We start from the raw sequence: 26,789 nt of genomic DNA, 5'->3' as shown, positions 1-26,789 counted from the left end.
ATCAAGGCTGACTGTTTCCCAGGCAAAAGCCCACACTAGAGCTGCAAGCCTTTAATATTGCCACTGTTCGTGTGGCATCAAGAAACAATACAGGTCAGCATACCTGTAATATGTTGCCTACTCTGTCAAAATAGCTCCTGTTGGATGTTGCCATTACTTGGAGAAGTCAACTGCTGTAAATGGGAAGTTCAGTTAGAACTGGAGTGAAGCATGATACATCATGGTAACATCTGATGATGTTTAATTACTGAACAGAAGGGCACTCTTAGGTAGGGATTGAGTTTATGGAAAATATCCTTGATTGTTTGGATGAAACAAACTGGTGGGTCACCACAGAACTTACAATTTCAACTAGCAGACATGGGAGCTAAGAGAGATGTGTGAGTCTGTTGTATAGAAGGCAGGTGTTTTAATTGGTTCATCTGTCTAACACTACAGGAGCGCCTCCTGCTCTCTGTACTTCCTCGCCATGTTGCCATGGAGATGAAAGCTGACATTAATGCCAAAAAAGAAGATATGATGTTTCATAAAATTTACATCCAGAAACATGACAATGTCAGGTAAGCACAATGTGAGAGGAGTGAAATGCACTCATAACATAGTGCAATTTATAAAAGAAAGCATGAAACCAGGTAATGCACCTTTTGTTTCCCTAAACTCTTTGCACCTCAGAATGGGAGATAAGCACAGGTGCTCCTTTGTGGTGTTGTATCTCATGTCTCATTTGTAGTGGTAGAACCATGATCTACAATTAAGAAGTAGATATTTTTAGGAAGGGGAAAAAAACAAAGCAATGCAAAACATGAATTTTTGGCTATGATGTAACTTTTAGAATTGCTGCTCCTGCTTTCCTCTGCCCTCTATACCTCTGTTGCATGGTAGAAATGGGGGGAGGGGGAGAATTAACTTCTGTAGTCCTAGTTGTGGGATAAAGGCTGCACCTAGGGCATTGTGTCTAAATCAGGGGACCTGAAGCATTCAGCTGCCACGGTATGTACTTGGGGGGGGGGGGGGCAATCGGACAGCCAACAAGCAGTAAGTAAATATATTTTTTACTTACCTCTATCCCAGGTGGGCTGCCTGATTTCCTGTGGGTCTCCTCCTCTCCATTTTGCTGGTGTAAGTCCAAGGAGAGAAAAGGTGCAAAGTAGCCTGGGACATAGGGGATAGGATCTGGCAAACACTGGTGCCACTGATACCCATCCTGCCCCTTGCCCTCCTCTTACCTGCCCATGATATGCCTCTGCCATCAACTTACCCATGCCGATGGAAGTTTTGGGAAGTGCTGGTGTGTCCACCGTAACCCCTGCCCATTGGCAGCAGTGGCCCAGATTCCAAGCCCGCCCTAAAGCACCTTGCAGTGCCAGAATGCGAGCTATGGCAGCACAATTCCCGGATAGGATTGGGGTCTCAGTCTCATCAAATTAATAGAAAATTAAGGAGCTAAAATCAAAGTACAAGATAACTGCCCTCTGTATTGCAGCTTGTCCTTTTTAATTAGAAATAACCTCTCTAAATTGGTTTTGAGGAGTTCAGCCTTATATCTGTTTGGCATTTTTATAGGGTATTTAAAATGAGGCTTTCAAGATCAGAGTCCCCAGCCAGCAGCCTCACTGGATTTGAAGCCCATTTATGAATGTCATGTAAACAAACAACCAATTTTAAAAGGAGGCCAATTTGCTAAGATGAAGGGAGAGCAATTAAAGATGAGAACATGATCACAAGGTACAGGCCATTTAAAAGAAGAGGAACTGAGAGAGGTAACACAATCCTGTATGTGCCCCTTAACATATAAACAGATGCTGTCTTTTGTTATATTTAGATAATTGTGCCAACAATAACATTAGGGGTATGCAAGAGTGTTTGTGTCTAAGGGCACAATACTAACCCAAGTCCCTTGGGCTGGCCTGGGAGGGTCACAAATGTGCCGTAAACCATGTTTGCGCCTCTGTGGGAGGAAGCCAGGCCAGCACTCCCAGAAGCGCCGGCCTGCAGAGGCCGACAGAGGCCTCCACGCCGGATTCCTCCCGGCTCCTTGCATCGGCTCAGATGAGCTGACGCAAGGGTGACAGGTGGGCATGGGAGAGGGGGAGGGAGGGAGGCGTTACTGAGTGGGGGGAGGGGGGGCGATAGGCAGCCCCACGGGCGGGCAGGGACTGGGAGGTGGGGCTGGAATCTGGCAGTTATGCCGGATCCCAACCCCCGTCCCTGTGGAGAACAGAGCGACTTGAAGCTGCTCTGCTCTCCTCAGACTTGTGCCACCTCAAGAGGTGGCGCAGTCCGAGGAGACCCATAGCACAAGCCACTTGGCTTGCCTGTTAAGAACATAAGAAGAGCCCCGCTGGATCAGGCCATAGGCCTATCTAGTCCAGCTTCCTGTATCTCACAGTGGCCCTCCAAATGCTCCAGGGAGCACACCAGATAACCTGCATCCCTCCCTTGGATCTGGCATTCTGACGTAGCCCATTTCTAAAATTAGGAGGTTGCACAAACGCATTATGGCTTGTAACACGTAATGGATTTTTCCTCCAGAAATTTGTCCAATCCCCTTTTAAAGGCATCTAGGCCAGATGCCATCACTACATCCTGTGGCAAGGAGTTCCACAGGCTGAGTAAAGAAATATTTTCTTTTCTCCCAATTTTCAATTTTAGTGAAAGTCCCCTGGTTCAGGTGTTGTGTGAGAGTGTAAAGTGCATCTCTCTATCCACTCTGTCCATCCCCTGCATAATTTTGTATGTCTCAATCATGTCCCCCCTCAGGCACCTCTTTTCTAGGCTGAAGAGTTCCAAACGCTGTAGTCTTTCCTCATAAGGAAGGTGTCCCAGCCCGGTAATCATTTTAGTCGCTCTGTTTTGCACCTTGCACGGTGTTCCAGTGCAAGTTAGGATTGCGCCCTAAAATATTTTGTGACTAGTCTAAATTATATATATATATATATCCTCAAACATTTATCTCCCTATATTTACACATGCTTGCAAACTGTAGTTGCTGGACTCATTGCAGGGTAATTAGCAGCTATAGTATCTGATTTCTGAATAACCTCAGGTCTTGAGGCAGTTAGTTATCTGATCTTTCCATCACTCTGGTGACCCACCAAAAATCAGGTCACAACCCACCAGTGGGTCTCGGTCCACAGTTTGGGACCCACTGGAGTAGACATCTACAGTTGACGTGGGTAATATCTGCTTTCATGTTCTCTTATCTGAGTCTATACAGATACATGTAGTGTAGTGGTTTGGGAGCAGGGCTTAGACCTGGAAGATCCAGGTTCAAATCCCCATTCTACCATGAGGCCTCCTGGGCGACCTTGGACCAGTCAGTATCTCTCAGCCTCACCTGAGAGGGTTGTTGTGAGGACAAAAGGAGGAGAGGAACTCTTTATACCCTCCTGAGCTCCTTAGAGGAAGGGCAGTATAAAAATGTGAAAAATTAATAAATAGTCATTTGCCTTGTCACCTGTGGTGCATGAGATTACTTCTGTAGCAAACAGATAATACATTGTGAATTAGAAGATTTTCTCTTTTTTTTATTTCTGTCTGTTGGCCTGTAACAAATAACTAACATAGACTATTATTAACATTTTTATTAGCTAGACTCTTCTCTGGCCTTGTTTGCAGAGATACATGTACGTTGCAGAGTTCTCTTATCCTGAAAACTCTGAGAGAGAAAATATGCTTCCTGTTAATGTTCAGTTAGACTCCCTCTAGTGTGCAGGCTGGCTGCCTTTGCATTCGGTTCTTCAGTTAAGTAAGAAAAACCTGCACTGCAAGCGCTATTATGGAAAAACCACAATGGGCATGTCGGGGGTGTTATTTATAAAGAGTTTCTCCCTTATCTGCAATTACCATATTGACGGAGCGAGGGAATGGAATCTCTGCGGATACAGGGGTAGGACTCCTGTATTTGGACTCAAATGTGATGGACACAAAAGGAATGGATGCAAATGTCCAGTACTGGGATGCATTTGACTGGGACATGTTTGTCCAGGGTGCAGTGGTTCTCTCACTAGCACAATGTGTACATGTTCCAAAAGCAGGCAACAAATATATTCGTGGACCAAGGCCACATAGTCCCAATTGCCATACCCTTAATTCAGTGTTTCTCAAATTGTGGGTCAGGACCCACTAGGTGGGTTGCGAGCCAATTGCAGGTGGGTCCTCATTCATTTCAGTATTTTATTATTATTATTATTATTATTATTATTATTATTATTATTATTATTATTATTATTATTATTATTATTATTATTAATAATAATAATAATAATAATAATTTGTACCCCGCCTTTTTGCCCAATGGGCACACATTATATTATTTATAATATATTAACAGTGCTACCATGGTATGTGGCTGCATTTGGGGAAATGTTGCAGACCTGTACTTTTAACAAACTGCTATGTATATTCTTTTAACAATGACAGTTTACACAACTGGGTAAGTGTGGGTAGGACTGCAGCCTAGGATTATTAAAAATTTGATGATGTTACTTTCAGTCATGACATAACTTCGGGTGGGTCCTGACAGATTCTCATTCTAAAAAGTGGATCAAGGTGCTAGATACATGAGAACCACTGCCTTAATGCCTTCCATTTTCTCCTATTTTCCCCACTAAAGCACTATCATTTCTCTGAAATGCTAAATTTTGGCAGAATATATGACAAAAACACATTTGCCTAGCTAAGTATGGTTGCCATGGAGATGCCACCAAAGCCATTCTCCCTTGTGGTGAGTGATTCCAGCTCAAAATGTCTAGAAGCACTGACTGTGTTGAGATCAGCCATCATGCTGTGAGTCTCCTGCTCTGCATTCTTGATGGAGAGTTACAAAGCAATGGCCAATCTACATGGACAACGTGTTTTCTAGTGTTACAGGCCAAATGGCAGTCACCACTGGGAGTAGGCAGGTTTCAGTTGTATCCTCTGTGAAAAGTGCAACCTGTGTTCTAAGACCATGCATGCCTGAAGTAACCTTATCAATGTGTGTTGAAAACTGAAGTGAGTAGCCAAGGGAAAGAACAATTCAGCAGGCAGCAGCAGCAACAAGTAAAGACTAGAAAGATTCAGGACTAGTACTGGTTTTCTTTTTACAGAGCAAGATCACTCCTATCCTGATGCCAACTACACAATCTACCATGGGTTCTTTCATGACAGAACTTACCTTAAGACAATACCTGTTCAGCCTGTGATCCACCCAGAATGCCGCTCACCAGCCATTTATGGTGGCCCATCAGGATTGTACAGATGCTCTGGTTTTGCCTTCTGAGACTGCTAAAACAGGAGATCTGTCAATCACAAGGCAGGTCACAATACATGTCTGCTGAGATGCCTTCAGCTTTGTTGGTTTTGTTGTAAGGGCCGAGGATATGGCTTGTTTAGAGTCTCAGATCTGCTGATCAAAGCAAGTTGTGACCAGCCATCAAAATTTCCAAGATGCAATTTTCTAAGATTCCCCCAACCTTTCCTAAAGTATACCTAAGAAGCTGTACTCTTAAAACCCATGTGCCCAAAAATAACATGAGGAATGGGCCTGATTTATGTTTACAGTTTTATGACTTGATCTAAACTATGCTACATGAGTGAGGGCCAGTGCACACATTCAGTTCCTCTATTTTCAAGGTCTTCCCTGTTCATTTCAGTTAATAACTTTGGTGCTTTTTCCCATATGAGTGAATAGGGAAGGACACATAGATGTCAGATTCTTGTGTACACTAAAGCAGGGGTGCTCAAACTTTCAACTTTAGGGATGCTGGAGCTTTAACAAGTGTATAGAAGAGAGAATTTCAGCAGGTGCAGCTTGTCATCTGTGGGATGACAAGTTGCACCTGCTGCAATTCTCTCTTCTATATACTTGTTAAAGGTCCAGCATCCCTAAAGTTGAAAGTTTGAGCACCCCTGCACTAAAGCATTGATGGAACTCTGGAACAGGAAAGGAGAATTCAAATTCTAATTTACTCATGGTTAATGTGACTTTTTGGGGGGTCATGGTGGCCACAAAGCATTTCAATGAATTCTAGTTTGCTGTGAGGAGAGGCTAGCAGCGGGAGTGACAGTCTGTTTCATGCTTATTCAGTCTTTTGTGACATTGAGTGAAGTTGTATGGGGAAGCAAACATTCCCACTGAGAAGAAGTTACTGTGTGAGATAGTACATCAGGACAAGGATGACCTTGCATCTCAAATTTATCTTTCCACACATATGTGTGAAACGTAATGGTTATTATCAAAACCTACCAAGAAATTGCAAATCTGTTTTAAAAGAATAATAAGACAAATTGTGCAATTTAAGAAGTCTTTTAATCTTATATTGGTTTACAACAGACACAAAAACATTAAAATACGGGTAGGTTGTGAGCATAATCCTAACCCACTTTCCACACTGGGATAAGGGCAGTGCAGCTCCAAAGTAAGGGAGCAAATATTCCCTTACCTCGAGGAGGCCTCTGTGAGTGCCACCCACCTGCAGGATGCAGCGCATGAGCTATGTCAGTGCTGGAAAGTTGGTTAGAATTTGGGCCTGTGAGGTTTATCTAGGGCTTCTGAAGGCCAAACTTGCAATGTGTGGTTTTTCTGTTTATAGAAACTAATTGCCAAAACAGTTCCTTGATGGTTTCTGGAAGTGGTCAAATATAGTCACAGTGGTGCTACAAAAAGAGAAATTTTATGTTGAAGAACAAAGGTTGGTTGCCATTTGCATTCTCTAAATCAGGGGTGTCAAACATCTGGCCCCCGGAAGCTTTTTATCCAGCCCTCAGACTTTCAGCTGCTAAGATGTTACAGTTGAAAAGGCAACCCCCATGAAAATTGGGCTTTCCCAAATCTTGAAATATGACCAAGATTTGCGTACTTTCTCTTCTGTCATTTGCAGTTAATGAGTTTCTATATGAGAACAAGGTCTAATTTCTGGCCATTAGCTGCTTAATGATGTCACTTTCTGCTTAATGACATCACTTCCGGCCCTCAGCTGGAGCCCTGAGTGCTAACATCGGCCCTCTGTATGAAACGAGTTTGACACCCCTGCTCTAAATTGTCTCACCATGGTGTTCTTTGTGGAGATGAACACCATCCAGATATGGTGAGAGTCATCATTTCTCCCTTCTCTTTAAAGTTTTGTCGTGAAAAACACTTTGTTCAAGGTAAACAGTACGTTCCTTTCAATTCAAACATGGGCAGAGTAGAAAGAAAGCAAAATGAAGATTTGTGGTTGGAGATAGGAGTGATAATTATGATGATGGCAGCAGTGGCAATTACACCAGCGGTGACAGCAACCTACAATAAGGGTGCAGAACTCCCTATATTGGTCAGACTACATAGCAGACCTGATATGGAAAATGTTATAAGGTTTCTGTTTTGTTTTTCCAGAAAACTTTTATGTGCTGTTTAAGAGCTTCTTTCCTATGCTATGTCCCCTCTTCTGGCCAGTTTGGAGGTGTCACACCCAGAGAGACTGAATTCCCACCACACATCCCTCAGGAATCAGTTTTGGTACTTAACTGTACTGGTACTGTAGCAAATTTGCTCTCTAAATCTGTTGAAGCGCATGGAGGGGAAAGGGAGAAACTGCTGTATTCTAACAGGTATATGTTGGCTGCTGTTAGGAGGTAGATTTCACATAGTGTGACTGGGTGGGAGGTTTGCAACTGTCTCAACCTAATCAAATAAAGCATTTTGGACTCCAATAACACTTTTTAGGTTTCTATCTGTTGTTGAAGTACCTTGACAATTTTGATACTTCTTTGACTGAGGCCTAGTATTTTAATGTATTTCTTAAGGCTACAGGGTTATATTATTCATAACTTTAAATACTAATTTTCTCTAATGAGGTGGGCGGGAAGAGAATGCTTGTCTAGAGCTGGGGTTATTGAATTAAAGTAATAGCAATGATTGGAGAGACTCCTTGTCACATTTTTGTTTCCAAGGAGCTTAAACAGGAAAAGAAACTAGGAAACTAGAAAGTGTGTAAGCACTTACCTACTGCTCTAGAGGATGGCTGTGATACTGAGAACAATTTCACCAGCTCCTGTTTATCCAAAGATGATTCTGTTCAGTTTTGCTAGAAAGTTCAGAGACAGTATTAAAAAGTGTCACCTATTTTCAGTATTATTCCACACACGCAGGATCTTTTCAATAGTGAAGGGAACTTGCTCTTCACTGCTGGAAACATATAATTGGCCTTAGAGGATACACAGTCAACCCTCTCCCCCATCCTTTCAGCAGTAAATAGGGACTTGACTTTTCCTTCACTGCTGAAAGAGTAGCAGAGGGTAATTGACTTTCAGGCCCACAACCTGTGTCATGTGTTTGGAGCCCAGTTCTGCCCTCACTTTCCTTCCTCCCTCCAAAAAGATCCTTTCAGTGGCTAGGTTGACTCCTGCTATATCCACGGAACAGCCGAGGAAGCAAAATCAGAACTGGACGTGCAATCTTTTGAACACCTTTTGAATTATTACAGGGAATTACTTTTAAATATATAAACTGTCATATTGCTGTATTGGTTCAGGAACGGCCAGCACAAAGCTTCTCATTAATCTCATTTGTTTCCTAAGATGACTGACTATCCTCAAAGGTCTGGAGGTTCTGGTCAGCACTTTGTCATTTCCATCTTTAGATACCCACTTCCTTCATCCTCCTGCATCTAAAGCACCTTTCCCAACCTCTAGGATCTCAAAGGATGGCTGTACTATAGCAGACCTTTGTAGAGTGCACTAATAAACTGACTTTCCCCCAATCTATGCTGCTGAGTGCTAGCACAGATCCCTTCTGCCCTAGCCGTTGGCCATCCTAGTATGAATGAATTTAATGTCTCCTTTTTAAAGTACAACGAGATAAAACAATTCATGTGCATCCCACACCACACTGGTAGCTTTGTCAGACGTAGTGAGTCAACTAATTGTTGTCACTTCATAACTCATCTGGGCTTTTTCATTTGTATTTTGCTAGAATTCACATTGCTTGAAGTTAAGGAAAAGTTAATTTTAGTTTTATTATCTTTTAAAATAAAACAAAACTGTGTGAAGAATGGGATGTGTATGAAAATACTCTCTGGACAATTTCAGAAGTTCCAAAAATAACCTTGAATTTCAGCCACTGTTCGTTGTTTACCTAGAATTTCTAGGGGAAAAGTCAGCATTAACCCAAATTTCCTCCAGTATTTTTAAAGCCTTCATCATTCCCTACATTCTTTGATTTGCCCATTTTATTTGTAAAAAGGTAATAGAATTCAGCCGTGTTCAATTGAACTTTTTGTTCCTGCTACATGAAATAGCCTCTCTGAGCTCCAGGCTTGTCCACTCCAGCACCTGACCACTGCTTTCAAATACATGAAGAGGAGAGAAAATGATTTTAACAATGGTTAGGGAAAAACCAAGAAAGATGAAACCATGATTTCAGATCTTAGCTTGCTCCCTGAACCATAATTCCTAGGTTTGGACATAATGCATAAAAAGGCAGATAACTGCAAAGTGAAAGTACAGTAAAAACTTTCCCACTCTCCTCTTTTCCTTGAAAGAGGAGATGTGGAATGGATAAGACTGAAGCTCACACAGGCTTGTTCATGCAGCAAAAAACCATGATTTTCCATTGTGTATGAACCTGCATATCAGCTAGGGAATAGGCATTATTGAGTAGTGTCAGTACCATTCTGTTTGTTTTTCCCTTCTGAGAAATTACAGGAATTTGGAATTCCTAAGTGCCATAGTGTCATTTTGGAATATTTTAAGAAATGTTCATAGTTGACTGAGCCCCACGAAGAAAAAAAAAATTATCCACCATATGAAGGAAGAGGATAGAGACAACTTTGTGTTTGTTTTTTTCTTGTCCAGCTCAGAACGCTAGAATCTTGGTCACTTAAGAAACTAACTGGCAGGAGAATTTAAGAGCAAAAGGATGTGCTTCTTCCCAGAGCACATAATTAGTTTATAAAATTCACTGAACATAAGAACAGCCCCACTGGATCAGGCCATAGGCCCATCTAGTCCAGCTTCCTGTATCTCACAGCAGCCCACCAAATGCCCCAGGGAGCACACCAGATAACAAGAGACCTCATCCTGGTGCCCTCCCTTGCATCTGGCATTCTGACATAACCCATTTCTAAAATCAGGAGGTTGCGCATACACATCATGGCTTGTACCCCATAATGGATTTTTCCTCCAGAAACTTGTCCAATCCCCTTTTAAAGGCATCTAGGCTAGACGCCAGCACCACCTGTGGCAAGGAGTTCCACAGACCGACCACACGCTGAGTAAATAAATATTTTTTTTTGTCTGTCCTAACCTGCCCAACACTCAATTTTAGTGGATGTCCCCTGGTTCTGGTATTATGTGAGAGTGTAAAGAGCATCTCCCTATCCACTCTGTCCATCCCCTGCATAATTTTGTATGTCTCAATCATGTCCCTCCTCAGGTGTCTCTTTTCTAGGCTGAAGAGGCCCAAACGCCGTAGCCTTTCCTCATAAGGAAGGTGTCCCAGCCCCGTAATCATCTTAGTCGCTCTCTTTTGCACCTTTTCCATTTCCACTATGTCTTTTTTAAGATGCGGCGACCAGAACTGGACACAATACTCCAGGTGTGGCCTTACCATAGATTTGTACAACGGCATTATAATACTAGCCGTTTTGTTCTCAATACCCTTCCTAATGATCCCAAGCATAGAATTGGCCTTCTTCACTGCCGCCGCACATTGGGTCGATACTTTCATCGACCTGTCCACCACCACCCCAAGATCTCTCTCCTGATCTGTCACAGACAGCTCAGAACCCATCAGCCTATATCTAAAGTTTTGATTTTTTGCCCCAATATGCATGACTTTACACTTACTGACATTGAAGCGCATCTGCCATTTTGCTGCCCATTCTGCCAGTCTGGAGAGATCCTTCTGGAGCTCCTCACAATCACTTCTGGTCTTCACCACTCGGAAAAGTTTGGTGCCGTCTGCAAACTTAGCCACTTCACTGCTCAACCCTGTCTCGAGGTCATTTATGAAGAGGTTGAAAAGCACCGGTCCCAGGACAGATCCTTGGGGCACACCGCTTTTCACCTCTCTCCATTGTGAAAATTGCCCATTGACACCCATTCTCTGCTTCCTGGCCTCCAACCAGTTCTCAATCCATGAGAGGACCTGTCCTCTAATTCCCTGACTGTGGAGTTTTTTCAGTAGCCTTTGGTGAGGGACCGTGTCAAACGCCTTCTGAAAGTCCAGATATATAATGTCCACAGGTTCTCCCACATCCACATGCCTGTTGAGCTTTTCAAAGAATTCTATAAGGTTTGTGAGGCAAGACTTACCCTTACAGAAGCCATGCTGACTCTCCCTCAGCAAGGCCTGTTCGTCTATGTGTTTTGAGATCCTATCGTTGATGAGGCATTCCACCATCTTACCCGGTATGGATGTTAGGCTGACCGGCCTATAGTTTCCCGGGTCCCCCCTCTTTCCCTTTTTAAAAATAGGCGTGACATTTGCTATCCTCCAATCTTCTGGCACCATGGCCGTTTTGAGGGACAAGTTGCATACCTTAGTCAAGAGATCTTCAACTTCATTCTTCAATTCCTTAATAACTCTTGGGTGGATGCCATCAGGGCCTGGTGACTTATTGATCTTTAATTTATCAATGAGGTCTGAAACATCTTCTCTTTTAACCTCTATCTGACTTAACTCCTCGGTCAGGAGGGGCCGTTCGGGCAGCGATATCTGCCCGAGGTCTTCTGCCGTGAAGACAGATGCAAAGAACTCATTTAATTTCTCTGCCATCTCTAAGTCTCCTTTTATCTCCCCTTTCCCTCCCTCACCATCCAGAGGGCCAACCGCTTCTCTGGCGGGTTTCCTGCTTCTAACATATTTGAAGAAGCTTTTATTATTCCCCTTAATGTTGCTGGCCATGCGTTCCTCATAGTCTCGCTTGGCCTCCCGTATCACCTTCTTACATTTCTTTTGCCACAGTTTATGTTCCTTTTTACTCTCCTCATTACGGCAAGACTTCCATTTATGGAAGGAAGCTTCCTTGCCCTTCACAGCCTCTCTAACTTGTCTGGTTAGCCATGCGGGCACCCTCCTGGATTTAGTGGAACCCTTCTTTCTTTGCGGTATACACCTCTGCTGGGCCTCTATTACTGTTGTTTTAAGCAGCCTCCATGCACTCTGGAGAGATTGGACTCTTTTTACCCTCCCTTTCAACCTCCTTCTAACCAGCCTCCTCATTTGGGGGAAGTCTGCCCGTCAGAAGTCAAGGGTTTTTGTTAGAGATTTGCCTGGTATTCTTCCCCCAACGTGCATGTCAAAACGGATCGCAGCATGATCACTGTTCCCCAATGGCTCAGTAATGTTTACATCTCTAACCAGGTCCTGCATACCGCACAATATTAAATCCAGAGTCACCTGTCCTCTGGTGGGCTCCATGACTAGCTGCTCTAAGCCACAGTCATTTAGCACGTCAAGAAATCCGGTTTCCTTATCGTGACCAGAACACAAATTGACCCAGTCAATATGAGGATAATTGAAGTCCCCCATTATTACAACCCTGTCCCTCCTTGTCACCTCCCTGATCTGTTTCCTCATTTCAAGGTCCCCATCCGATTTCTGGTCTGGAGGATGATAGCACGCCCCCAGTATTACATCGCTGCACAAGCCTGGTAATTTAAGCCACAGAGATTCTACGGTGGAGTCGGACCCACTTTCAATCTCTACTTTGCTGGATTCTATCCCTTCCTTAACATAAAGGGCCACCTCACCTCCAACACGCCCCTGCCTGTCCCTCCTGTAGAGTTTATAGCCCGGGATTGCGTGCGGTATCCCACTGATTCTCCGCATTCCACCAGGTTTCCGTTATGCCCACTATGTCAATGTTTTCCCTTGTCACCAGACATTCCAGTTCTCCCACCTTTGCTCGTAGACTTCGGGCATTCGCATAAAAGCATTTGTACACGGAATGCCCCAGGATGGTCTGCTTATTCGCTCCTTTGTCCCTGCATCTTCTCATTGTGCCAAACCGTCTATCACATCCCATCACGCTACCTTTCCCAATTTCTTCTCCTACTCTGCCTTTGTCTTGTTCTCTAACCTCCCCATCCTCATCCCATAGGGATGAGGAGTCCCGAACCGGATGCCCCTTGGCTCCTGTCGGCCTTCCCCCAGGGATCAGTTTAAAAGCTGCTCTGCCACCTTTTTAATGTTATGCGCCAGCAGTCTGGTTCCATTCTGGTTCAAGTGGAGCCCGTCCCTCTTGTACAGGCCCCGCTTGTCCAAAAACATTCCCCAGTGCCTAACGAATCTAAACCCCTCCTCCCTACACCACTGTCTCATCCACGCATTGAGACCCCTGATCTCTGCCTGCCTAGCTGGCCCTGCGCGTGGAACAGGTAGCACTTCAGAGAACGCTACCTTTGAGGTCCTGGCTTTCAGCTTCCTGCCTAAAAGCCTAAATTTGGCCTCCAGGACCTCCCAGCTACACTTGCCCACGTCGTTGGTGCCGACATGCACCACAGCACTGTCTACTAGCCTGTCTAGACGAGAAGTGATGTCCGCAACCTTTGCACCTGGCAGGCAAGTCATCATGCGGTCCTCACATCCGTCGCAAACCCCCCTCTCTATGTTTCTAATAATCAAATCCCCCACTACAAGAAGCCCTCGACCCCCCTCCTGCCGAGGAGTATCCTGAGTGCGTTCGGATACGGGCCCGTCCCCTGGAGAAGGGGTCCCCCCTAGGGGATTGTTTCCCTCCTCTCCAGGATGACGTCCTCCAGCCCCGAGACTTCCCACCCGGGCAGCTGAGGAGCTGCACGCCTGAGGTCAGGACGAAGCCTGATCGTCCCCGGAAGTCTCCCCACGGTCCTCCTCTGCCTGCCTGCGCTTCTCCAGGTCGGCCACCAAGGCTTCAAGGGAGCAGATGCGTTCCCTGAGACCCTGTAGCTCCTTGCACCGAGGACACACCCATGACTTATGCCCCAGAGGCATATAATCATACATATGGCATTCAATGCAGAACACTGGATAGCCCCCACCCTGCTGCTGGCTGTCTGACTGCATAGCTTTTTTGTTGTTGTTGTTGTTTTATTTAGGGGTCCTTTTAAAAACCCTACACTGGATAGCAGATATGGTACACTGGTACAGCACTGGTACAAGATATGTGATGGCCAGTAGCTTGGACAGCTTCATAATTGATGAATACTTCATTCATGGAGTTCACATCTGTCAGGGGCTACAATGACATGTATCTATCAGCTTCAGGCTCAGAGGCAGTATGTCACTGAATACAATTTTGCTGCAGAACAGCAGCAAGAGGTGACTGTTGCATCTGTGCCCTGTTTGAAGCCTTCATAGAGGCATCTGATTGACCACACAGTATTCCTGAACTCTGGCTTGAAGTGTTTTTCAGCTTCTCAGAGCCTCTGTCTCATAAATGTTTACATATCCTGACCCTGAATTTAGAGACATTAGAGATTATTTATTATTATTATTATTATTATTATTATTATTATTATTATTATTATTATTATTATTAACAGTATTTATATACTGCTTTTCAACTAAAAGTTCACAAAGCGGTTTACAGAGAAAAATCAAATAACTGAATGGCTCCCTGTCCCAAAAGGGCTCACAATCTAAAAAGATGCAAAAGAATACCAGCAGACAGCCACCAGAACAGACACTGCTGGGGTGAGATGGGCCAGTTACTCTCCCCCTGCTAAAAAAAGGAGCACCCACTTGAAAAAGTGCCTCTTACCCAATTAGCAGGGGTTATTATTATTATTATTATCCACATTTAAATCCTGTCTTTGCTGCTTTGGGTTAGTTAGCAGACCCATTATCTTCACAACAGCCCTGTGAAGTAGGTTAGGCTGAGAGATCCTAACTAGATAAAGATTAGATAATAAGTTTCATGGTGTATGAGGATTTGAACCTGTGGTTCTCCGTCCTAGTCCAGCACTCTCATTGCTACGCTGCTATGACCTCTGAGTCATCATTTGCACAGAGATCTTTTTAGTCACTGATTGTATAGAAGTGTGTCTTGTTATAAATCCCACATATTCCCAGCTAGTCAGTTAGAAGAACTGTTTGCCAGTATTGGTTTGCAGTTCCCTCCAACTCCTAATGCAGGACTGCACAAGTTCTAGGCCACCAAGCTGAGTGAGGTCCATAAGCATGCCAGGTACTGTGACCTGCCAAGCAATCAGTAACTCTGAGACAGCCACCCTAGGCTTACCATTTACTGTACATGGCAACCAGGAAAAGAGGATGGGCTGCATCTAGCTTGGTGCATCACAGGTTGCTCCAGCCTCTGTCATGATTACGTTGGCCAAGTGATTGACGTAACTTGGATAAAATTGTAGAGGAATTATGGTTGTTCTGTTTGTTAATGTTTGCCTATACTGCAGGGATGGGCACTCAAGTCATGACAACTTAACACAAGTTGTGAAAACGCTGATTTTTCACGTTTCGTGTTGATTTCAGTTACGGACATCACTGACCTGGACCCAAATTGCGACTCAGGGCCAGTGACTCGAAAAAGTCATGAGTTGAATAAACTCAAGTCCCGACTCACTTTTACATGTGCCTATGACTCTTGTGCGTGCTTGCTTTTTTGCCACACCTGATTCACACTGTGACTCGTTTCTTGTAAAGACTCTGACTCGAGTCTCCATGACTTTTTAAAAAAGCTCAGGATGAGTTACAACAACCGCCCATTATGACTCGTGAGCAAGTTGAGTCAGGGGGTGGAGACTTGTGACTCTGTGCAGTGACTCTGGCGCATCCATGTTATACTGTGTATTTGATTATATTTAATTTTATTAGCGTGTAATTGTGGTGAATTTCCTTTATTCACCTCTATGTGTTGTGACAAAAACATAATGCAAATTATTTCCCAGAGAGGCCGGTGCCTAAACATTTCTGAAATATGAATATTTCTTGCATTCTGCTTGAGAGCTATATGGGGCCAGGATGTGCAATGGTGACTCTGTGGTTTCCCAGCCTGTTGCTTGCTTATTATTCACTGCTTGAGTCACGGGCTCAGCTCTTTATTTCTCTGAATTAAAGAGATGGAGGAAAATGCAGAACAATTTTGCAAGGAAATCTTTCAAGCTAAAATGAGATGGTCAAAAGGACACCAGAACTTAACAACAGTCATTACAGTGGATTTGAAGCAGGCTTCAAAGGTGTATTCTGGGAGGATGAGAGCCATCTACTATCAAAGACAACACTTTTAGAGTAGCTCTAGTGCCCAATCACTCCCTCCTGGAGTTATGTGACATTCTGGAATGCACTTATAAGAACAAATGCCTTTTGATGAAAGTCATCAATTTTTTCTGTAATCCATAAATGCACATACGTCATTGATCGCATGCCAGTAGAAAGGCATTGTAACAAAAGCTTGACATGTGATATCTTCATGTCAGAGGATATGTGTTCACTAATTGTATTGAGCTTAGAGTCAAAATATCTCATTCAGCAGGCCAATTCTAAGAATATGTCTCTTATGAAAGTAGACTGCAGAACTAGTGTTAATAATTTCCCTTCCACAGTTCAGTTTTAATGCTTCTACTTCACCTCAGTGCTAGAAAATGCCATGTAGGAGGCAGCTCTTTGACCTTAATAGTTTGTGATGATCGTTTGAATCTGTGTATAAGGACGGCAGTGCCCTGAATACTTAAATTGAGGAGTAAATTTGATTTATTTCAGTAGGGCTTATTTCCCAGGAAACCTGTAAAAGACGTGCAGCACAATCCTAAGCTGCCCTGGAGCAGGCATCTAAGGCAGGATTGGGGCTGAAAGTGACTCAACCCGGAGCAAGGGGCTTTCCCTTACCTTAGGTAAAACGGCAGCAGCCCCAATGGAGCTACTTGGATCTGCATCTCCGAAATCGGCGTCGCAAATCCGAGCAACCCGGGACTGTCCTGGGCCACCCGGAAATAGGGTTAGGATCTGGCACAACTGTCGATCCTGGCCTCGCTTCTCACTCCCTGCCCACCCACGCCTGCCACACGCCCTCCCCCTACCCTGAAACAGGACTTGTGCCGGCCTATCTGCAGTTCAGGATTGCGCCCTTAATAAATGACAGTTCAAAAAATGCTGTCATTGAATGAGGGAAGATTTGTTGGGGTTCCCTTGATATAGATCTGCCTTGATCCCTCTTAATGAAAAGATGAGCAGTGAGGAACTAGGGAAGGCACCTGTAGCTTTTCCTGAGGGGATGAGGTGGGATCTGCCAAGTTGCTGCCCTCCTACCTGAACTAAAGTACGGCTGTTTGAGGAGCTGCCATCCTGAGATTGCTGTCACAGGGCACCAACACTGTTGGGATGACAGACCTGAGGCCTTTTCATTGTCCAGTGTAGTTAGTGCCACTGCATTTATCTGTTTCTGATTAATATGATTTTAAATTACTTCTTGCTCGTGGTGTTATGCAAACTGTTTTAAATTACTTTGAATATTGATTATTAACTATACTTAATAATTATTCATACATAGTATAGTTAAAATATGTTATAGTGCATTTTTATTATACATGTCTGTATTTTCCCCCAAAAAGTTGTTTAGGAATATTTTAAGAAATATTAAAATCCCATGTGAAACAAAGATCTGTTGTATTAAGAGCTTGAATGAGAAATCTGTTCCCCCTCCATGCCTCCATGGGCATAAGCAAGTCACTTTTTGGGTCCTCTGCTTGCTTTTCTTCACAGAACTTTTCCTGTTTGCCCTACTACAGTTCTCCCATCTGGTTTCAATTGTCTAGTTTTTATCTCCTTTTTCTGAAACTCCTTATAAACCTCATTAGAGGATATAGGCAACCCACTTTAGAAATCCTTATCTTTTTTTTAAAAAAGCCTTTTTGGCTATATTTTGGACTGACTTGTATAAGGACTGGGAATAAGAGAGTTGTAAGGTGCTTCCGCTCAGTTGCTTAGCCAAGGCTGAACTTGCAGGGTTCTGTTGTGCTGTGGCACTATAAATAAAGCTATTCGCATCCATATGTAAATAGGCTTCTATTTTTGTGCAGTGCATTGTTTAGGGAAACTAGGCCAGTTATTCAGCAGGAATTGTTTGTTGTTTAGCATTGAGCCTTACCCAGTTTTTCCAGGCAGTGTAGGCCATTTATTCTTTTGCAAGATGTCTCTGTTGTGCTTTATTTAAAGTGGGGCAGGCTATGGTGGGCAAAACCAGACATGTGGAGGCTTTGATAGACTTCTGGAACAGACACTAAATTCTTAGTAGCAGAGTTCATGTGAGAACTGATGTGGTCCTGTCCTTGCTTGGAATTTCTGTAGATTAGATGGGCACAGGCAAGTTTGGATCCTTATTCTCATTCTGTGATGGTCAAATATTAATGACCTACCCAACAAGGTTGCTTTGGAGAGGAACCAAATAGTGACTGATGAGTGGTAGAAACCTTTTGTCATAAAGATGTAATATACCCAAGGTATTAAAAGAAAATGGGAGAGAAAAATTATTTTTAAAAAATTGTATTTCTTTTTGTTTGGATAATCAAATCAGCCTTGTAACTTCAAGAACTGTTCCAGGGATTGGTTGTAATGCACATGCTACACACATATTGCCCTGACTGCCTTGAAAGAAGAGTGGTGTACAAACACACAATCCTATGCATGTTTCCTGAGATGTAAGTCAGTGGGTCTTATTCTCAGGTAAGTGTGTAGACCAGGGGTGCTCAATAGGTGGATCGCGATCTACCAGTAGATCGCGAGGCAAAATGAGTAGATCGCGGAGTGCCGGACCCCCCCCTTCAGGTGCCTCTGGGAGGAAACGCCGGGAGTAAGGCCCATTGTACTCAATGGGGCTTACTCCCAGGTAAGTGTGGCTAGGATTGCAGCCTCACAGCCTAATCCTAGGCATGTCTACTCAGGAGTAAGTCCTGTTATACTCAGTGGGGCTCAAGGTACACCAACATACATTGTACACATAAATGTTATATGTTATGATGGCGCGAACATTGTAAAAAAAACTCTGGTAGATCTCCGGGCCTTGCTGGGTTTCAAAGTAGCTCTCAAGCCAAAAAAGTGTGAGCACCCCTGGTGTAGACCCTATGTGAAATAAATAAAAAAAATTAGAAGCCATCAGGTTATAAGATACTGTTGCCTGTACTCCTTTGCTCTCTCTGTATCCTGGTACATACTGGGAACAAGGAAGTCTGGGAGGCGACTGAGGGGTGATAGCTCCAGACTGTGCAGTGGAATCCAAATGGAGACTGATAGCAACACAGTTAGCAATGCAAACAAACTGTGTATATTTGTATTTAAACAGTCAGGCCTCGTGCTCTAAGATTGGTTTTTTCTTTTCCGATCGTATTCCAGGAAGTTAGAGCTGAACTATATATAATTTGAGAGATCTATGATTAGAGCTTGTGATTTATTTGTTTTTAAATAGTAGCTACTATTTAAAATTTTATTAGGAGTGGATGCTGGGAAGATGCTGGGAAGAACCCTTTCCCCTGTCCTCACCCCCCTCCCCGCCCGCCGTTAATAAAGAAAAAAGTGGGGAAATGTTCACCTGCCCTAGGTAAATTTGCAAGTTTCCTATGATACTTCTAAGTTTTTTCCATGAGGCTTTAGGATGAATTTTAATTGGGAAAATAGAAAGAATGAGCTCTCTTTCCTAGGGCACAATCCTATCCTGCGCTCGAACAGGCAAGCCAAGAAGCTTGCGCTGTATCCAGCACAGGATTGTGGCCATAAGTGGTTCAGCCAGAGGCAAGGGGAAGCTTTTCTCCTTATCTCTGGGTAAGGGCCACTGACGCCTATGGGTCTCCTTGGACTTGTGCCACCTCTTGAGGAAGTCAGAGGAATGTGGAGCGACTTGGAGCCGCTCAGTTCTCCCAGGGAACGGGAGTTGGGATCTGGCATAACTGCAGGATCCCAGCCCGCCCGTCCCCAGAATGCCACCCTCCCTCCCTAAGCCCTCCCTCTTTCTGCCCAGGAACGCCTTTCTCCCACCTCCCCCTGCCTCCCCCCGCCTACCTTTTGTCCTTCTATGGGCTCAGCCGGACCAATGCAAGTGTTGAAGCTGAAGCTAGCGCTGAGGCTTCCATCAGCCTCCGCAGGCCGGCTCTTCCCAGAGTGTCAACCTGGCTTCCTTTCAAGGAGGCTCAAATGTGCATTATGGCAGGGTTGCAACCCTCCTGGGCCGGCGCAAGGGACTTGCATCAGCCCACGGGCACCTCTGGATTGTGCCCTTAGTGTTATAACCTAGTGTTTGTCAGTTTTGGGACCCCCCGTTTCATGACTCTTAAAAAGAAAAGAAAAACTCCAAGAGATCCTAATTATAAATCTCCCATATCACATCATTGTACTACAGTAGTTTGTTGCTGCTGGTGTTTATGCAAAATTGTTTTATTTGCTATAAGTGGTGGATGGTATAGGTAGTCATTGCTACATATACCACCTGGAACAATGGTTCTCAAACTGTGGGTCAGTGGATCATGACTCAATTTTTGGTGATTCACGAAACTGACAGCGTAGATTAGGCAATGTACATTAAGGGTTAAAAAACCTTCTACTTGAGGGGAGCACTTCTGCCCAATCACCATTTTGGCCACAGAGGCTTGAGTGGCTGGTAAAATGAAACTTTATTTTTAGGTGAGCTCTCTGGCGGGCTCTCCATGGTTTATTTTTCTTTATTTTTCTCCGGTGGGCTCTCCATGGTGGGTTCAGTCAGCCAAAGGTGGGTGGCTCCTCATCCCAGGCAGGCAGGTCAAGTGAAAACCTCCTGTGGTGAGGAGTGCCCCCTGGCTTCCCAGACTGACCTCACCTGGCGAAAGCAGGTCAAGTTTTTTTGCTGCTCTGGGCAGCTTGCCTGCCCAGTGCATCCTTTTGCCCTTCTGGGCATCTTTCTCTGGGCCCTTTGCCCCCCCCTTTATTGGGAGCATCTGCTCCCCACCTCTTCTGCTGGCCACTCAGTCACCCTGCGTCCTCTTGGGGTCCTGGGGTCTGTGCCCCATTGGAGCAGATCGCGGCGGCCATTTTGGCTGCCTAGGGAGCTCGTGCCAGCTTGGCTGCGCTCCTAACTGCCGCTTGTTGGAGCAGGAGAGGGGTTGCCGCTCCGGCCAGACAGCTTTAGGGCCCCCCGCCTTCTACGATCCTCCTGGGATTGTGGAGCGCCAGCAGCAGCAGCGTGCGAGGCTTTTTCAGCCATTCTCACGCTTTAGCCATGTGGCGCAACTGCGGGTGGCTGAGAGCCAGGATCAGGCTGCGGGAAGTTGCCTATGCGCCCCCCTCCCCAGCTCCCTCTCATTCATAGAGGTTGCAGCTGCAGGCATTGTTGGAGCCAGCTCTGGGGGTTTGCACGTGCAGCCTGACCCCCCACCTCATCACTCTGAAGGGTCCCACCACAAGCAGTGAGTCTGAATTGCCCTTGGGCAAATGCGTCTGGCTGGCTCCCCCCCTTTTCTTCTGACGCCCTTAAGCACACACCCCCAGTTGCATGCCCCTGCTCTTGGAACGGCAGAAGGAATGCAGAGCAGACTGGTCTTGTGGTGGGGAAGCAGGCTCAGGGAGTGAGCGAGTTATCCCCTCCCTCCTTTCTGTTCTTTTCTCAGTGGCTGAAGTCCTCTGCCATGGCTAGCCCGGCTAGAGACTCCAGTAGCACCCCCTGCCTCAGGGGGGCCAGCAGCTTCTGTTAGCTGGGAGCACCTTTTGCCACCATCCAGTCCATGGTGCAAGCCTCTGTCAGCACCAGCATGGCTTCAGCCATGGCTTCCTTGCATGTCTCCATTCGTGGACTGGGTTTTCCCCCTCAGCAAGGGCTGTTCACCCTGTCTCAGGCTCCCCCGTTTCTCTTCTTGACCATGCTGAAATTGAGATTGAGGTCTCTCCTCCCCCAGCTAAGAAGCAAAAGAAATCTGGGGTCTCCAGTGGTCATCTAGACCCCTCCCAGGTCGTAAGTGAGTTGGATTCTGAGGCTGAGGATTCTCTCCCCTTATCAGCCTCTGAGGATGGGGAGTTTTCAGAGGAAGATGAGTCCTTATCAGATAAGCTGTGCACCCTCCTTTTCCCCCCCAGTCCAGTTCCCTTAGCTATTCCAGGGCATAATTGACATCCTGGAACTTCAACCTGCTACACCTCAGCCTGCTGATCCCCAACCTGGCCCCTCTTGCTTGGGGTCCTCCTCTGTCTTCCCTAGTCATCAGAAGACCTTCCAAGCATTCCCACTTCCTGATTATTTCAAACAACTCATTGGCAAGGAGTGGGCCACTCCTGCCAAGCCCAGAAACTCTTCTTTGCCTATGGGAAAATTTTACAAGGTGTATGCTCCAGTAGCTGCCCTGGGCTCTCCCTCAGTCCTGCCTACGGACACAGAAAGCCTACCCAAGGATCCAGTTGACAAAAGGATTGAGTTAGCCGCCAAATGGGTCTTTGAAGCATCCTCTAGCTCCCTCGGGGCTTCTGTGGCTTCCTCCCTTCGTGCTTGGGTGCTGGTTTTGTGGATGCAGAAGTTTGCGGAGCAGTATAAACCGCCTTCCAAGGCGCGCTCAGACCTCAGGAGAATGCTTCTGCGGCAGCATTTATAGCTGACACCTCGGCGGACTCTCTTCAACTTTCAGCGAGAGCCATGGCTGCTGGAGTGGCAGTTCGCAGAAGTACTTGGCTGCGTAATTGGGACGTAGATGCTGCGTCCCACACCAAGGTGGTGGCCCTCCCCTTCCATGGGACCAAGCTTTTTGGAGAAGACCTGGAGCCCCTCCTTGTAGAGACCAAGGGGAAGCACTAGGTCCTTCCCAACAGGTCCAAGCCTGCTAGATCTACTAACAAGCCTTGTCAGCATTCCTTTCGTGCCTCCTTTTGTGCCCACTCCTCAATCTCCAGTTCTGGGAATTTCTACAGATCCCAGCGTCCCATCTGGCAACCTAAGAAGTCCTCCTTCAAGCCCCACTCCCAGCAATCCTCTCGTTTTCCTGCCAAGTCCAGCTCCAAACAGCAATGACTACCCGCCATCCTTCGCCATCCCCATAGGCAGAAGGCTGCTGTTCTTTGCTCACAAGTGGGATGCCATTACAATGGACCAGTGGGTGAAGGACACCGTGCACAGGGGCTACTCCATCAAATTCAAAGCCATCCCAAGGGACAGATTCAAACAAGCCCGCAGGCCAGCTTGCCCATTCAAGTGTGCCCAAACACTGGAGTCCATTCATCATCTACTACAGATCAAAGCCATTGAGCCTGTCCCAAGATCCGAGTGGGGCCACTTCTTCACTGTCCCCAAGAAGTCTGGAGAGACCCGAGACATTCTTGACATCAAGTGGCTCGACTGATGGCTACGCCAGCATCATTTCAAGATGGAGACACTCAGATCCATCCTAATGGCCATAAGGAGGAATGATTTCTTGGTTTCGTTCGATCTCCAGGAGGCTTATCTTCATTTGCCAATTCTACCATCTCACAGGCACTTTCTCCATTTTGCCTGCAACAGCGCCCACTACCAGTACCGCTGTCTTCCATTTGGGTCAGCCTCTGCGCCAAGAGTGTTCTCAAAGGTTCTGGTGGCTCTCATTGCGCACCTGCGCACCCAGGGGGTGGCAGCTTTCCCTTATCTCGATGATATCCTTCTGAGACCCAGTTAATTCAAACAGGGACAGCTACATGTCAGCAGGACCATCCACTGTCTGGCCTCCCCCAGTTTTGTGATCAACAGGAACAAGAGTCATCTAATTCCCTTGCAGCGCATTCTCCATCTGGGCGCCATCATAGACACACACCTCTATCAGGACTTCTCTCAAGAGCGTCGGGACAAGATCGCCCAGCTTGCCTCCTCCGTCTTGAAGTCCAGTCACTCGGATCTCCTAACTCTGGCTCACCTCCTGGGCATGTTTACTGCATGCCAGGATATCATTCCGTGGGCCAGATTCAGGGCAAGAGCCCTTCAACACCTGTTCTTGCCCTTCCAGGATCTCATCACCAACCAGAGGAGCAAGCTAGTGAAGCTGGACCCGGCCTCCAAGCTGGACCTTCGCTGGTGGCTCCAGCCACGCAGACTGAGCCAGGGTTCCCCCATTTCTGTGGTCGAGCGGACAGTTCTCCGTACAGATGCCAGTCTCCTGGGCTGTGGGGTGTCCATCAGGGTGGAATACATTCCAGGAGTCAGCAACACCATGGCCGACTGGCTAAGTCAAAAAGAAATCGACCAGTCAGCGTGGCAGCTTCACCCTCAGGTCTTCAGGATGCTTCTCAAGCAGTTTGACCCCTTCAGCATGGACCTTTTTGCTTGTTACCTCAACCACCAAGTTCCTCGGTTCTTCAGCAGGGGTCGTTGTCCTCAGTCTGTGGGCACAGCCGCTCTCCATCTTCATTGTCTAAAGGGCGTCTTATATGCTTTCCCTCCAACCAAGCTCATCCCCAGGGTCGTCTCCAAGATCAGGTCAGAGCAGGTGGAGGTGCTACTAGTGGCTCCTTTCTGGCCTCATTGTCCTTGGTTCTCAGATCTGACTCTAGATGTCCACCTCCCCCCCCCCCCGCGCGCCTGCCATTGAGGGAGGATCTGCTCCTGCAGGATCCAATCTGTCACCCTTAACTGCAAATGTTACACCTAGCTACCTGGAGGTTGAGTGGTGCAGACTAGCCACCTTGGGCTATTCAGATCCTGTTCTCGGAACCCTGTTAGCAGGCAGACAGCCTTCCACCACCAGCATACAATTAAACCTGGTGGTCTCTCTCAGTCTGGTGTGCCTCACGCAATACCTTTCCTGAGTCCATTAAGGTGAAAGACTTCTTGCGGTTCCTCCAGTCTGGCCTCGAAAAGGGTCTTAGTACTTTCACCCTCAAAAGGCAGACCTATGCTATCGCTTCCATTCTAGGTTACCCCAAGGGTACTAAATTGGCTTCCCACCCACATGTTAGGAAGTTTATCTGAGGAGTCTCCTTGCTCAATCCTCCCCCTATAGCTAGGGCCCCTTCCTGGGACCTTAACCTTGTCCTGAAAGCCCTTTCCTGGCCACCCTTTGAACCCTTGCCTACCTGTTCCCTCAATCTCCTTACATATAAAATTGCCTTCTTGGTAGGGATTGTATCAGCCAGGAGAGTTTCTGAGATAGCGGCCCTCTCCATGGCCAGGGAACTTTGCCAGGTCCACGAGGATCAGGTGGTTCTCCTCCCCAATCCTTCCTTTATGCCTAAGGTAATTTCCATGCTCCACAGGTCCTAGGAGGTTATCCTTCCTTCCTTCTGCCTTAACCCTTACCACCCTCAGGAGCATGAATGGCATTGCCTGAACGTGCACCAGGCCTTGGCCTTCTACCTCGATAGAACCTCCTCCTTCAGAAAGACTGAAGCACTTTGTCTCCTTTAAGCCTAGGGAACAGGGTCTCAAGGTGTCTCCTTCCTCTATCTCTAGATGGATGAGGGAGGCTATCGGCGAAGTCTACAAGGCATGGGGTGTAGAACCCAAACCCCCCCCCCCCGGCATAGTGGCTCACTCTGTCTGCACTGCGGCCACCACTGCAGCCTTCAAGACTTATCCTTCCTTAGAACAGGTTTGCAGGGCTGCCACATGGAGCTCTCCACACACCTTTGTGAAGCACTACAAGATTGATTCCTTTGCAGCTAAGGATGCTGTCTTCAGCCACAGAGTGCTTCAGAGCGTGGTCTCCCACACTTCTGGCAGCTCCCGCCCTTGAGGAGCACGGCTTGGGTATTACCCACCTTTGACTGACTGAACCCACTATGGAGAACCCACCAGAGAAAGGAGAAATTTGAGCTTACTTGTGAATTCCCCTTCTCGGTGGACTCCATGGTGGGTTCAGTCCCCCACCCTCGCAGTCTGATATGTGGGACACTCATTCTCTTACCTCCAAGATTCTGGTTATGTTGCTCCAGTTGATTTCTTCTGGTTAGGTTGCTCTAGTTGATCCTTTTTACATTACAATGCAGTTTGGGGATCCAAGTTTGCCTAGTTAGAAATGTGTGTTTTTTTCTAGGGGGTGACTGTCTTGCATTTCTCCTAAGTTCAGTTTTTTCAGAGATTTGAGATTCCTTATGCAGATGGGGGACAGCACCATGCGTTGGAGAGGATATTCCTCTGGCTTTTGCAGTCTGGGAAGCCAGGGGGTTCTCCTCACCACAGGAAGTTTTCACTTAACTTGCTTGCCTGGGATGAGGAGCTACCCACCTTTGGCTGACTGAACCCACCGTGGAGTCCACCGAGAAGGGGAATTCACAGGTAAGCTCAAATTTCCCCTTTTCAGGTGAGTTCCAATGCTTAAAAGTTTGAGAACCACTGACCACATGCATAGTTCCAATGAATTTTGATGTATAGAAAGCCTCTTAACTTATAGCCACAGTATGCAGCACAAGGCTAATTTGCACACAGAAGCAGCCCAAGTGTTGTACAAGTTGTGATTCATAGCAGGTATTGCTGATAGGTCGAGACTAATAAGGCAGACTTTATTCCTACACTGTATGGTGCTGGTTTTCAAGGCAATTTGTGCTCACCCAGACAGGTGTACCTTGTGGTGCAGTGCATTGTCATTTTCCTTGCATGAAATGATGTCCTAATGTCCAGATCATCAATGAGCGAGTTATAGATGCTGTGTTTTTTTATACTTCCACCACATCAGCAGTGGAATGGTTTTTTGTTTTGGAAAGCTCAGTGGAAAACCAAAGCTAGGAAAGGTGCTGTATAAAAACTGGTTTTCATTCTGACATTCCTTGACATTGTGTTGAACTAAATTGTTCTGTCAGTGTCCAGCTGTCTTATCATTGTGATAGGAACACTAAGGGCCTCAGTGATGACAAATAGTGTTTATATATCTTCTCCTTTTATATAACTGCATGCCTTTACTTGTGCTCAAAGGGCTATTTTCAGATC

General features: G+C 45.9%; 1 protein-coding gene across 4 annotated transcripts in view; it reads left to right on the top strand.

Moving 5' to 3' along the window:
• ADCY5 (adenylate cyclase 5) overlaps positions 1–26,789 on the top strand; it is a 289,872-nt gene that overhangs the window by 179,084 nt on the left and 83,999 nt on the right. For all 4 annotated transcript variants that reach the window (XM_066611798.1, XM_066611797.1, XM_066611796.1 and 1 more), the window contains one exon: positions 439–560. In XM_066611798.1, the coding sequence (XP_066467895.1) occupies positions 439–560 (122 nt within the window). The remainder of the gene's footprint in view (positions 1–438; positions 561–26,789) is intronic.

Source organism: Tiliqua scincoides, chromosome 1 (genome assembly GCF_035046505.1).
Source record: "Tiliqua scincoides isolate rTilSci1 chromosome 1, rTilSci1.hap2, whole genome shotgun sequence".
Taxonomy (NCBI): domain Eukaryota; kingdom Metazoa; phylum Chordata; class Lepidosauria; order Squamata; family Scincidae; genus Tiliqua; species Tiliqua scincoides.
The sequence above is the reverse complement of the archived record's forward strand: the minus strand, read 5'-3'. Positions and strand labels throughout refer to the sequence as shown.